The 13,992-nt window shown below is 40.9% G+C and overlaps 2 protein-coding genes across 5 annotated transcripts in view; one reads left to right on the top strand and one right to left on the bottom strand.

Moving 5' to 3' along the window:
- SPAST (spastin) overlaps positions 1-10,306 on the bottom strand; it is a 56,919-nt gene extending 46,613 nt beyond the window's left edge. For 3 of the 4 annotated variants that reach the window (XM_005212530.4, XM_005212529.4, XM_024998710.2), the window contains exon 1: positions 9,594-10,306. In XM_005212530.4, the coding sequence (XP_005212587.1) occupies positions 9,594-10,002 (409 nt within the window). In that variant the 5' untranslated portion in view covers positions 10,003-10,306. The remainder of the gene's footprint in view (positions 1-9,593) is intronic. The other variant, NM_001081591.1, reaches the window with a different exon arrangement.
- Positions 9,750-13,992, top strand: part of DPY30 (dpy-30 histone methyltransferase complex regulatory subunit) — a 31,055-nt gene continuing 26,812 nt past the window's right edge. Inside the window, exon 1 of the mRNA XM_059891178.1 lies at positions 9,750-9,837. The gene's annotated coding sequence lies outside the window, so the exon portion shown is untranslated. The remainder of the gene's footprint in view (positions 9,838-13,992) is intronic.

Raw genomic sequence — 13,992 nt, 5'->3', positions numbered from 1 at the left:
CTGAACTACATACACAGTATGGCTCATAAATCTAGGAACTACGTAATCTATGGACAACAGTGGCCCAAGGGTCAAATACAGTCAGCTTCCTGGTTTTCTATATAAACCTTTACTGGATCACACCCCCTATATATGAGTGTTGAAGAGTTGTGAAAGAGCACTTGAACAATGGTTCAACAACAACAAGACAAATGAGGGCTTCCCTGGTGGTTCGATGGTCAAGAATCCTCCTCCCAATGCAGGGGACACGGGTTCAATCCCTGCTCTGCAAAGATCCTACACACTGAGCGACAGCTAAGCCCATGCACCACAACTACTGAGCCTGTGTTCCAGAGACCGGGAGTCACAACAACTGAGCCCACGTACGGTAGCTACTGAAGTCCGAGCACCTAGAGCCCATGCTCAGCAACAAGAGAAACCACTGCAATGAGAAGCCCACACGCTCACAACCAGAGAGCAGCTCCTGACTTGCTGCAACTGGAAAACGCCCAGGTGCAGCAACAAAGACCCAGTGAAGCCATAAATAAATTCTTAAACATGAACGTAAAAATGGGCAAAGAACTTTAATAGACATTTTTCCCAAGAAGATATGCAAATGGACAATAAGCACATGAAAAGATGCTCAACATCCTAAGTCATTATGGAAATGCAAATCAAAACTATGATGTGATACCACTTCGCATTAATTATAGCATGGCCATTATTTTACAAAGTAAACAAACCTTGAAACTAACCAATGTGGGGAAATTAGAAACCCTTGTGCACTGGTGTTGGGAATGTAAAAATGCAAGGCTGCTGTGGAAAGCAATTTGGCAGTCCCTCAAAAAATTAAACATAATAATTAACATATGATCCCACAAGTCTACTCCTACGTGGATACTCAAAAGCACTGAAAGAGGGGCTCAGAAACTTGTATACCAATATTTATATTATTATTATTAATTTTTTTAGCTACCCCTTACAGCATACAAGATCTTAATTCCCAGACCAGTGATTTAACCCACGCCGCCTGCACTGGAAGCACGGAATTTCAGCCACTAGACCACCAGGGAAGTCCCTAGAGCAGCATTATCAACAATAGATAGAAACAACCCAAATATCCAGTAGCAGATGAATGGATAAACAAAAGATGGCATACACATAGAATGGGATATTATTCAGACTAAAAAAGGAATGAAATCTGTTACATGCCTCAGCATTGCTTATAGATGCTGAAATGCTAAGTGAAGTGTCAGACACAAAAGGACAGATACTATGTGATTCCACTTATATGAGGTGCCCAGAACTGGAGAAATCACAGACAGAACGCAGAACAGAGGCTATCAGGGACCGGGGCGAGGGAAGAATAGAGAAGGGGAAACGAGGAGTTATTGTTCTATGGGTACTGAGTTTTGGTTTGGGAGGATGTAAAGCTCTAGAAATGGATAGTGGTAATGGTTGCACAATACTGTGAATGTATTTTTCTTTTGTTTTTTTTTGGCCATGTGGCATGTAGGATCTTAGTTCCTCAATCAGGGATCGAACCATGCGTCCTGTAGTGGAAGCATGGAGTCTTAACCACTGGACTGCCAGAGAGTCCCCTGTGAATGTATTTAATGCCACCAATTCCCACACTTTAAATCATTAAAATGCCAAGTTTTGTTATCTATGTTTTACCACAATAAAAAAAATTAAATGACCCATTACAGGCAGTTTGTTGACCCCTTGTATACAGCAATGAAAATGAACAATTACTGCCAAAAGTAACCTCAAAGATTAATCTGACAAGCATGAAGTGAAGTGAAAGTCGCTTAGTAGTGTCTGACTCTTTGTGACCCCATGGACTGTGGCCCACCAGGCTCTTCTGTCCATGGAATTCCCCAGGCAAGAATATTGGAGTGGGTTGACATGCCCTTCTCCAGGGGATCTTCCCGACCCAGGGATCGGACCCAGGTCTCCTGCACTGCAAGTAGATTCTTAACCATCTGAGCCACCAGGGAAGCGCCCTGACAAGCATAATGTTGAGCAAAAGCAGCCATACACAAAAAGAACGTCAGCTGTATGATTTCATTTATAAAGCTGATTTATGGTGTAAGAAGATACGAACTGAAGATACCTTTGTGCAGGGTGTGGAAAGGTGGTGAGCAGAAGGGAGGATGAGAAAGGCAGGCTTCCAGAGCAATATTCTAGTTTTTGACCTGGTGAGGTTTCAAACTGCTATGTTCAGCTTAATAATTCATTAAGCAATACACAAAGTGTGTACTTCATGTATACTTTAATAAAAGTGTACTTAAAACTGAAGAAAAAATACAAGAGGAAGATTAAGTATTTTGAAATGGAGAGTCCCTACACATTAAGTGAAAAAGGTTACAGATGAGTTTCTATGCAACATGATTCATTTTCTTCTAATGAATAAATATTTATGCTTATGTAACTAGACAAAGTCAGGAAACTTATCAGTAATCATCCAAGGATAAGGTTAACGAAGATTTTCACTTTCTATATTTGTGCATTATTTTAATTTTTGATGTGTGTTATTGTACAAGCAACAAAAAGACTGATGATATCCATCTTTAAATGAAGATAAGAATACTGGACTAATTTGTGGATTATCTATTGCATCTTTTTCTTCACATGTTAGGAGTACCCAGATTGCCACTGAGAAGATCAAAACAAGAGCAGCTTGGGTAGAGAGGATGTCAGTCTGCAACTATGTGAGTTAGAAGATAGAGATTTAAGTCCTTGCTCCATCATTTAAGAGCTCTCTGACTTTGGGAAAGTCAGCCAATCTCTCTGAGCTTTAGTTTCCTTACCTAAAAACAAGATGACACTTCTTTTACCTAACTCCAAGTTGTGGCGAAGATCAAATGAAACAGGGCATGGGATAATATTTTAATAAAAGAGATACGTAAAAATTACTTTTGGCATACTTAGTAAATCTGTTGATAAATATAAATTCTTCTACTGCAGAACTGTATGCACAGTTGTATTTTTGCTCTTAAAGCCCACTGTTTTTACTCATCTATTTAGTCCTTCTTAAGCAACATTCTACAAACAACTCCAGGAAATAAGTATATCCATTTTCCTACACAATTTTCTGCTAGAAACCTGCAAGTGTCACATTTGAAAGTAACAGGAATCTTTAAAGACCTTACAGTAGATGTTAATGTGTGCTGATCCACAATGAACTATAGAGGCCATGAAGCATCAGACTGACAGCTCCCAGGTTCATTCTCTCATCGTTCACTATCACAGAAAGGATCCTTTCTATTGTTTTAATTCAGCAAAAAGGCCATATTTGCTTTCATGTTCAAATATCAAGGTTTATTTCTGAAATGAAGATTTATTTTTCCCCCACTTAACTGGAAAGGTTTTCAACCCTGTGTAAAGAAATCATTACAGTTTTTGGACATTTTCTTTAACCTTAAGAATTTCAACTGATTTTCTTTAAAAATCTTTCGTATTTACTATGGATGGATGGTGGATAACTTTAACTTCTGTGCATTATCGGTATTCCCAAATTCTCTATCAAGAGCTTGCATTCTGGGCTTCCCAGGTGGTTCAGCGGCACAAAAACCAAAACTTCCATCTGTCAATGCAAGAGACACAAGTTCGATCCCTGATCCAGTAAGATCCCACATGCCTTGGAACAGCTAAACCTCTGTACCGCAACTATTAAGCCTGTGCTTTAGAGCCTGGGAGACACAAACAGGGAGCCCATGTGCTCCAACTACTGAAGCCGGAGCTCCCTAGAGCCTGTGCTCTGCAACAAGAGAAGTCACCACATTGAGAAAGCCCATGCACCACAACTGGAGAGTAGCCCCCACTGGCCACACTTAGAGAAAAGCCCACGCAGCAATGAAGATCCAGCATAACCAAAAATCAGTCAAGCAATCCTAAAAAAAAGCCTGTATTCATCTATGAGTACACAGAACATAAGAACAAAAAATTCATTTTATCTCTTTTGTAATAAAAAGCTAGGATACTAAGTGAGGCTAAGAAGAGACTTCCATTTGTTTTTTCTGAACTAAGAGTCATAATTAACAAATATATTTTTATATCACTCTTTAGATAATTCTCCTTCTTCCCCAAATCACATTTAGACCGCTGTTTCCTAAAAGGAAGATAATAAAAACTAGATATCAAGGTTTAACAATGTTCAAGCATAACCTCTAGAGGCTGTAACCTTAAAAGAACTGTAAAATTAATAATAGTAGTTCCTATTTTCTGAGGATCTATTATGCACAAGTACTGAGTATTTCACAAACATTATCTCAGTGTAGTAGTAAGTAACTTGCCCAGGATCCTGTACAGTCAGAATTCAAATGTCTATTTGGGTAAGAGGCACTGCAATTTAAAAAGGATGAAATTAGACCCTCAAAACTGAGACAACGAAAAGCAGCCCCTGACATCCAGGAGCTAGTACCATCAACTAAGCCTTAGTGTAACAAGGAAATGATTTGACATTACAACTGTGCCTTGGTGTTATACTTAATATAAACAATTTCATAGAACATCAGACAGGTCCACTCTGTAATCATGATGAATGAAGATAAAAACAAGACTACTACTCTGCAATCATGTCTAAACACACACAAAACATCAATACTGCCCAAGCCATGAAACACCAAACATCCTTCTCTTCAGGCTAATGAGTGCCTCTCAACCAACCATAGCTTCATCCTCACTCTAGTCTCCCCTTCTGTATCAAATTTAAGAAACTTAATTACAGAATTATCCACAATTCCTGAAAGCATCCAATCCAGAGCAAAACCTTGCTTCCATAACTCCTCCTCAAAAATCACTGAGCACAAGCCCAAATTCTGTACATTCTTTCTAGTTGCCTTTTCCTGAGATAAGGGATGGTTCCCCATGGTGTGTGTTCTCTTGGCTACAATAAGTAATACATCCCACTTTTTAAGCCACAGGTGTGTGTTCTAGTGATAGTTCACTGAAAGGCTCTGGCAAAATTCACTTAAGAACAACAACAGTTAAGCACAAAATATCTCCACTTCAGCATCAAATATCTGCCAAAGAGCAGAAAGATGTGAATAAGCATAATCTGTCTATGCTATATCTATATAGCTGTACAACATTTACTAGTCCCAAGAAAACCTCAATTTTGACATTTTTCTTTCCTTATTTACCAGAACAAACTGCTGAGTTTGAGCGTGCTCAAAGATGTTTTATTCTACAGGGTATCAAGTGTGAGCAGTTGTTAATTCACAAAGCAAGAGCCAAAAAAAAAGCTAGGTCAGCTTATTAATACCTTCACTACTATTATATAGGTCAAGAGAGAGGAAAATTAGTAGAAAAACAGAGAATCTATACTTTGCCAGAGTGAAAAATCCAACTATTATTGGGTAGAGCACAGAGAATAAGCTAGCAGAAAAAAGGCAGGAAGGGTTAGGAAACATCCTTCTTTGGTAGTTTAATACTTATTTACTGACAACTGTCATCAGGATGAGTAACAATAATCTTAGGAGTCTAGTTACCAGGTGAGTTTTACAGGGTTAACTGTATTTTACTTTAGGAAGGATATAAACTATAATAAAAAAAACAAAACCGTAAAAACAGAACAAGGGAGGAAGTTCCTAAGAATGGCTGCCTTTTGGGCTTTAGTGCAAATGTCACTCCATATTCTTGCAGAGAAATATGAAATGTTTATTGTATATTTAATAAAAAGTAATGTTATTCTCTGGGCAAAGTATGATATTATCAGAATGTCAATCCATCAGAAACATTCTTTCCTTGTTCTAATCATTTAAACCAGAAATGAGGCCCCCAAAAATTGCCTGAAATCAATCCTTTCAAACTGATGTCTCATAGTTTTTAAGAGTAAAAGAAAATATACCAGATCTCCAGATCTGATACTTCTGATTTCTATCCTCTAGCTTCACCTTCTGAAAATAGATGTGGATAAGCAAGTATTTTGTGTGTGTTTTAAATAAAGAACAGTGTTGGTTTACATGAAATTATAAAATTATACAGTAGTTTAAAAAAAAACCTCTTTTAAATATAAACTGACTCAAAATTTTAAACAGAAAAGGACTGTATTTAGATAATTTCTATCCTTGATGACAGATGCTGCATGCAGCCCTATCTTATCTTGAGAACTGACTCTCTCTCTCTCTCATACAACACACTGGGCCCTTGCTATCTGTCGAGTCCTACATATCTGAGGTAATTGAACCACACCTAGAGAATCTGTACTACTGTATTACTCAGGAGATTCCAGGCTTGTCTACCTGTCTACCTGTAGGAGCCATGTAAAGCATGTTAGTTCATGTTAATCTGAAGAACCACTATTACAACCTCCTTTTCTCCCCTAGGTATCCAAGGGGCCCTTGGAATTACACAATAGAGAACCTGCTTGCTGCTGCTGCTAAGTCGCTTCAGTCGTGTCCGACTCTGTGCAACCCCATAGACGGTGGCCCACCAGGCTCCCCCATCCCTGGGATTCTCCAGGCAAGAACACTGGAGTGGGTTGCCATTTCCTTCTCCAAGAGAACCTGCTTAGTATAAAATAAAAGTATGAAATTATGCATCTGTTCACCTAAACTCTGTTCCTAATTCTGCTACTGTGCGTTCACTCTTTAAATTCCAGTTTCTCCAGATATACAGCTGATATCATAGGTTATCAGTTTTCCAAAATGTTCAACAGTAAATAAAACATCTACAAATCATTTAACTCCTTGGGGAAAAAAGAAGGATATATATGAAAGAATAAACACATTTTTTTAAGAATACACACATTTATTAATCACATAAGAAACATCTTAACACATCTCACTGGAGAGGAAGTAATTTTCTCTCAAGTTAACATCCAGAATGCAGAGCTGAGCAAATTAACTGGTATTCAATAAATGCTCTAATGAACAAACTTCACATAATCTTTTATTAGGTGAATAGAATCTGCTGTGCTATTCTTTTCTATTCAAAAATAGCATGATTTTAGATAATCTAGGCCTTTATGAAAGTTCAGCATCACAGTTAAGTATGCCATAAAAAAATAAAATTCAAAATAGTCACCACATAAACAACATTTACACATTACTTTGTTAAAATAAGATTTAATTTGGCCTTTATTATTTGAAGGCACCAAATATGTCGATTACCTAACATCATGACAGTCTGAAATAGCCCACTTCACCTGCTGGAATAAAGTGGCTTTCAGTGTATTTATAAACTAAGTCAAGTTATCAAGGGAAAGGGAACGCAGGACATTACTAGCTCCTTAATGATTCAGGGGCTAACCACTAAGTTAGGAAACTTGTGAAGACTATCTATTCAATTCATTTCTATGTATTTTGATGCAGGAGGAAAGAGAGAGAATGAAATTCTCCTGGAATTAAGTTCTGTATTGTCAAGGATGCCAGAGAGGCAAACAGACCTCAAATGTGAACTCCTGCATCTACTGAATTAAGGTTAAAATATAAAAAATTTCAATATACTCAAGGGAAAATCTGAAATAAAAGAGAACCACAACAATGTAAACTCAGTTTTACTTCACTTTTAAAGGAAAATGAATATAACTAATTTGCTTCAGTCTGAACCAATTTCCTTTGGAATATAATGCAGCAGTTGTAGAACTCAAACTAAAGACATATCATTGCCTATTCTGATGTCCACTTTAGAAACTAAAGTATAAATAAAGCAAAATCTTTGAATAGAAACATTACCTGCTGAAAAAGAGCGAAATATGTGGTACACAGATGCTGAAAATATTTATACTTAAATATTTTAAGAGGACTTAAATATAATAGAGGCATATATGTGATATCCAAAGATAAATCACCAGCATGAGATCCAAGGTCTGAATTCCACTTTCATCACTTACCCTTCACATGGAACTGATTTCTCTTTAATTTTAAGAGTCTAGGACCTTTTTTTAAAGCCTAAGTTTTCGTTGATCTCTCTTGCTACCTCCCAACTCCCATCACCCAGTGTTAACAAAATTTCCTTGTGTGTACTGGCATTCTCTTTTCAAATGCAACAAATGATCTACCTTCAAATATATCCCTCTATTCAACTTTTGACCTAGATTAGTAAACTTCAAAGGACTCTATTATAATAAAATAGTGCAATAAAATAGTGCTTCTCTAGAAAGGGATAATAGTATATGCTTCTTCATCCTCCTCAGGTGATCTTGGATCTTCCTTAAAGGTGGTAAATAAAGTAGTTAATAAAAAATTTCCCTCCAAAAACACACAGTATTCTTTTCTTAAATGTGTCTCCTTTCTTCAACTTTCTGAAGCCTCCTCTCTGTCCTTTCACTCCAAGCCCATGAATACCTGCCTCCTTCCTTATATCCTACTTTCCAGTCCAAGGGCCCACAAAGGAAATAGATTTCAATGAAACTGAAAATCTAGAACAGTTTGTGGAGTTAGTAGTGGAGACACTACACGTGAACTGCAGATTGCTTTTTTTTTATACTAATGAACAATGCAAATGAGTAGTTAGAGGGAAAAGATCTCAGCAAACTGGAGTTAGAAATGAAAGGAGGGATTTTTCAAAATGTTATAATTTCATTTATCATTTTCCATAAAAATTTGTCATTGAGTGAGTGAAAGTCGCTCAGTCGTGTTACTCTTTGCGACCCTGAATTCTCCAGGCCAGAGTACTGGCGTAGGTAGCCTTTCCCTTCTCCAGGGAATGTTCCCAATCCAGGGATCGAACCCAGGTCTCCCGTGTTGCAGGAGGATTCTTTACCAGCTGAGCTATCAGGGAAGCCCAACAGTATCTTCACCTCAGGGGGTAATTGTGAGGATTAAACAGATTACACATGCAAAGCCAAGAAAATAGTGCCTGGCATATAAAAAGACTAAAAAAAAAATGTTAAAGAAATCTGAAGAATGTGGTACCCTTGCTTTCATCCAGAAACAGAAATCTTTACATTTTACTGTAAAATAGTATGTATAAACTAACCCTATTCATTCAATATTTCAATTTAGAAATTTTGAATGGAATACTTGGAATATTCATTTAGATGAAATCAAATCAACCATGGGCAAAAGTTTTATACTAAAACAGAATTTTATTGAAAATACTTAGAAGTCATTATACTGATAAAAATAACTGTCGTGAAACTTAAAAAATAGTGCAAATTCAGCTGTAATCATATGCAGCTGTTCCTTTCAAAATTAAGTCACCATTTGTTCTCTTTTTTCTGACACTACAGTACTCTGCTTTCACTAAAAGCCTGTAACAAGGAACAGCTTCTTCGATATCAAAACCTTTTGGAAACCTGGCTCAGAGCAAGCCACTCACTGTTTACAGCGCTAGAAAGGCTCTGTGTGGTCACTCTAGGACAACTGTCACTGTCAGCAGCACGTCCAGGTGTCTCACAGGGACTCGGGTCATACAGAAATGTAGGTGTAGGCTAGTGTCTGAAACAAAGTCAGCGGCTAGGGTGCCTGAAAGGGGAGGGTTTTTCAGTTGAGACTCATAAAGGATGAGGGTCTAACCCCGAGGAAGCGGTCTCGCAGGGCAGATCAGTTTCGGGGGCGCCCGCTGGCTCCGTCAGGAAAGGGACGCAGGTGTTGCCCTCCCTCGGCGACCGCATCGCTTTCTTCCCGGCGCCGCCGCCCCCTCCCCCCCAGCCCCCCATTTACCTTTCTCGTCCTCATCGATGCGCAGGGCGACGGAGATGTACTCGAAGGCCTGTTTGTGGAACGCTCGGACGCGCTCGGCCTCCCCGCCTGGCACCGGTGCCGGGGGCGACGCCGAGGCCGGCGCGGCCCCGGAGCTCCTCTTGGCGGCCATGAGGGCGCGGGAGAAGCGCTGGCAGAGCCACACGAAGAGGAGCCCCAGGTGGAAGGCGACCAGGCGCAGCAGCGCGAAGCCTAAGAACAGCGGGTAGGAGAAGTAGTACAGGTTCCGCTTATGCGGCGATTGGGGCGGAGGGGCCGGCTTGGGGGCGGGACGGGAGCGGGCCTGGCAAGGGGGCGGAGGCCTGGGAGGCACCGGGCTGCTGGGGCCGCCGGAGCCTTTCTTCTTCCCTCGTCCACCCGGAGAATTCATTCACAGCTCCCACTGCCGCCGCCGCCATAACCCGCCTCCCGCAGACCGACGGCGGCCAAGCGACGGCGGCAGCCACTGGGACGGCAAGGGCCACAGACCCCCGGGCGGCCCCGGTCCCAGGAGCGGTGCACCTCCGCGCGCTGCTCGCCGGCCCCGCCCCTTTCTCCTCGCTCGTCCAGGAGCACAACCCCTTCTCCTCCGGCGGTCGGTGGCTCCTGCCCCTCCCTCTCTCTGTCCTCTTGGCTGTTCGGTAGCTCAGAGCGGCGGCCGGGAGCGCAAGCGCAGCCCTCCCGACTCTTTATCCGGCGCGTGCGCGCACGTCGCCGTCTTTGTTGCCCTGAGCTCCTTGTGCGCGTGTGCGCCGCTCGCCATTCCTCCCTTCCCTCGCGGAACTACATTTTCCAGTATGCAGTTCGGCCTACTTACCCCTTAGGGACCCGTAGCTCAATCGATTTCGCTGACCCTGGTAACTCAGTATCAGGGCATCTAGACCGTTAACTCAAGAAAGGGACCGCTGCAGCTTGGGGTCCCTCGGCTAGTTTGTAGGACTTGGGGTGTCGTCGTTTTCTTATATTTCTTTCAGCATTTTCTGCTGGTCTTCCATAAGGAATGGTTGATCTCAGTTTCACCGCAAAAGTAATGGGTCCAATCTAGTAATTATTATCTAAGAAGATAGAGGTTGTAGGACGCTCAAAAACGTCAGGTCACTGAAAACGAAAATGTTAGTTCATTGGGGTGAAATAATCGATTCGAGAAGTTTAATTAAATTGGTGCGTATTTATGACCAACATAGACAGCATATTGGGCTTCCCTGGTGGCTCAGATGGTAAAAACGTCTGCCTACAATGCGGGAGACCCAGGTTCCATCCCTGGGTCGGGAAGATCCCCTGCAGAAGGAAATGGCAACCCATTCCAGTACTCTTGCCTGGAAAATCCCATGGACGGAGGAGCCTAGTAGGCTACAGTCCATGGGGTCGCAAAAAGTCGGACACAACTGAGCGATTTCACTTTCAGACAGCATATTAAAAAGAGAGACATTACTATGCCAACAAAGGTCCCTCTAGTCAAAGCTATGGTTTTTCCAGTAATCATGTATGGATATGAGAGTTGGACTATAAAGAAAGCTGAGCGCCGAAGAATTGATGCTTTTGAACTGTGGTATTGAAGAAGACTCTTGAGAGTCCTTTGGACAGCAAGGAGATCCAACCAGTTCATCCTAAAGGAAATCAGTCCTGAATGTTAATTGGAATGACTGATGCTGAAGCTGAAACTTCAATACTTTGGCCACCTGATGCAAAGAACTGACTCATTCGAAAAGACCCTGGTGCTGAGAAAGATGGAAGGCGGGAGGAGAAGGGGAGGACAGAGGATGAGATGGTTGGATGGCATCACGGACTCAGTGGACATGAGTCTGAGTAAGCTCCGGGAGTTGGTGATGGACAGGGAGGCCTGGCGTGCTGCAGTCCATGGGGTCACAAAGAATCAGACACGCCTGAGCTACTGAACTGAATTTAACTAGATGTCTAGTCTGAAGAATTAGTTTCAATAAGGGAATTTTTAGGTTTTGCATGGTAGTCATTCCATACTTCCTCAGGAATCCAGACTGGACTTTTTTTTTTTTTCCGTTTTTCAAAATCTGCTCGACGTCTCTTCCTTTGGAAAACTACCTCTGCTGCCAGTATTATCCTGAGCTGCAAGCGCAGAATCTCGCCTCCCGAGTCACAGAGGGGAAACGGAAAACACTAGGGAAGCCCTAGGTTACCCATACTGTCCTAGAAACTGGAATCTTGCATGGAGACACACTGAAATAGGAGGTAAGTTAAGAACTGAGTGCTCTAAAGAGCTGCTCTATCAGTTCATATCATTGAGATGCTCAGAACTACGAGGTTCCTGGGCTGGTCACTTACTTGATAACCTATCTCAAAACTATTGAATTTGTTTCTCTGTTTTTCTCTTCTGTTTCTCACACTCCCTTTCTCCTTCCCCGGTCTCTCTTTTTCTCTCTCCATCTATCACTCTATTTTGTTTTTTCTTTTTGGTCTCTTTCTCTTTTTACTTGGGTTAGCCGCAATTGTTTCTTGTTGCCTCAAACTAAGGAATCCTAGTGGATATAAAGACTTCATCGTTTACAGTGTAAGGTTTACAAATGCTTCCAAGAAACTCCACATTCTGGCCACATCTTTACCTAACTTTTGTGCACCACTACACTCTTACAAATATAGACTATTGCAAAAATGACCTACTCCCTGTTTCCCTCTTACTACTCCCCACCCCTTTTCCTGCCTCTGTTCTCTGCCAGTTCCTCATTCTGAAATGCCCTCTCTCTTTCACATCTGATTAATTCAATTCCTGAAGTCTCTCTTTTGAACCCTGTGGTATGATTCTGTTGTTGTGTGAAAATTGATTTATACATTTATCATGTAATATATGATATATCCATTGTTCTGCATCCAAATTCAACCAATAGCAGGTGGAAAATATTTGAAAACCCAGAAAGTTCCAGAAAGCAAAATTTGAATTTGCCACATGGCCTGCCACTATTTGCATAGTAATTACATTGTATTAGGTGTTGTCGGTGACCTAGAGATTATTTCAAGTATATGGTAGAATGTGAGTTGTTGTTCAGTCGTTCAGTTGTGTCTGACTCCTTGCAACCCCATGGACTGCAGATTGCCAGGCTTCCCTGTCCTCCACCATCTCCTGGAGTTTGCTCAAACTCATGTCCATTGAGTTGGTGATGCCATCCAACCATCTGATCCTCTGTCCTCCCCTTCTCCTCCTTCCTTCAGTCTTTCCCAGCATCAGGGTCTTTTCCAGTGAGTCAACTCTTTGTATCAGGTGGCCAAAGTATTGGAGCTTCACCTTCCACATCAGTCATTCCAGTGAATATTCAGGGTTGATTTCCTTTAGGATTGACTGGTTTGATCTCCGTGCTATCCAAGGGACTTTCAAGAGTCTTCTCCAGCACCACAGTTCACAAGCATCAATTCTTCTGCATAGGAACCTGGAATGTTAGGTCCATGAATCAAGGTAAATTGGAAATGGTCAAACAGGAGATGGCAAGAGTGAACACTGACATTTTAGGAATCAGTGAACCAAAATGGACAGGAATGGGCGAGTTTAATTCAAATGACCATTATATCTACTATTGTGGGCAAGAATCCCTTAGAAGAAATGGAGAAGCCATCATAATCACAAAAAAGTCCAAAATGCAGTACTTGGTTGCAATCTGAAAAATGACAGAATGATCTTGGTTCATTTCCAAGACAAACCATTCAATATCACAGTAATCCAAGTCTATGCCCCCAACCACTAATGCTGAAGAAGCTAAAGTTGACTGGTTCTATGAAAACCTACAAGACCTTCTAGCACTAACACCCAAAAAAAAAAGATGTCCTTTTCATCATAGGGGGCTGGCATGCAAGAGTAGGAAATCAAAAGATACCTGGAGTAATAGGCAAGTTTGGCCTTGGAGTACAACATGAAGCAGGACAAAGGCTGGAGAACACACTGGTCATAGCCAACACCCTCTTCCAACAACACAAGAATGTGAGTATATTATATTAATAAACAAATACTATGTCATTTTATGTAATAGACTTGAGCATCCCTGGCTTTTGGTATTGGGGAACAGAGAAATGACTGTATAAGATATATATTATTTAAAGAAAAAATAAACAGCTTCTATTTTAAGAAAAACTAATGTAACCTGTTCTTTGAAGCACTCTGTGATTCCCTCCCTAATCTCAATCTCTTTTCTTCCCTCCAGAGGAAGACACTATTCTGAATTTTGGATTTTGTGTTTTTTTCATTCCATATGACCTTCGGGATCTTAGTTCCTTGGTCAGGAATCAAACCTGTGCCCCTTGCAGTGGAAGCATGGAGTCTTAACCACTGGAATGCCAGAGAATTTATCTGAATTTTCTTTCTTTTTTAAAAATTTTGTTTAAAAAAATGTTTCTTAAAAAAGAAAAGAATTCTTTTCCTCTA

This window comes from Bos taurus, chromosome 11, assembly GCF_002263795.3.
Source record: "Bos taurus isolate L1 Dominette 01449 registration number 42190680 breed Hereford chromosome 11, ARS-UCD2.0, whole genome shotgun sequence".
Classification (NCBI taxonomy): Eukaryota; Metazoa; Chordata; class Mammalia; order Artiodactyla; family Bovidae; genus Bos; species Bos taurus.
This window is presented reverse-complemented; position numbering and strand designations above follow the sequence as displayed.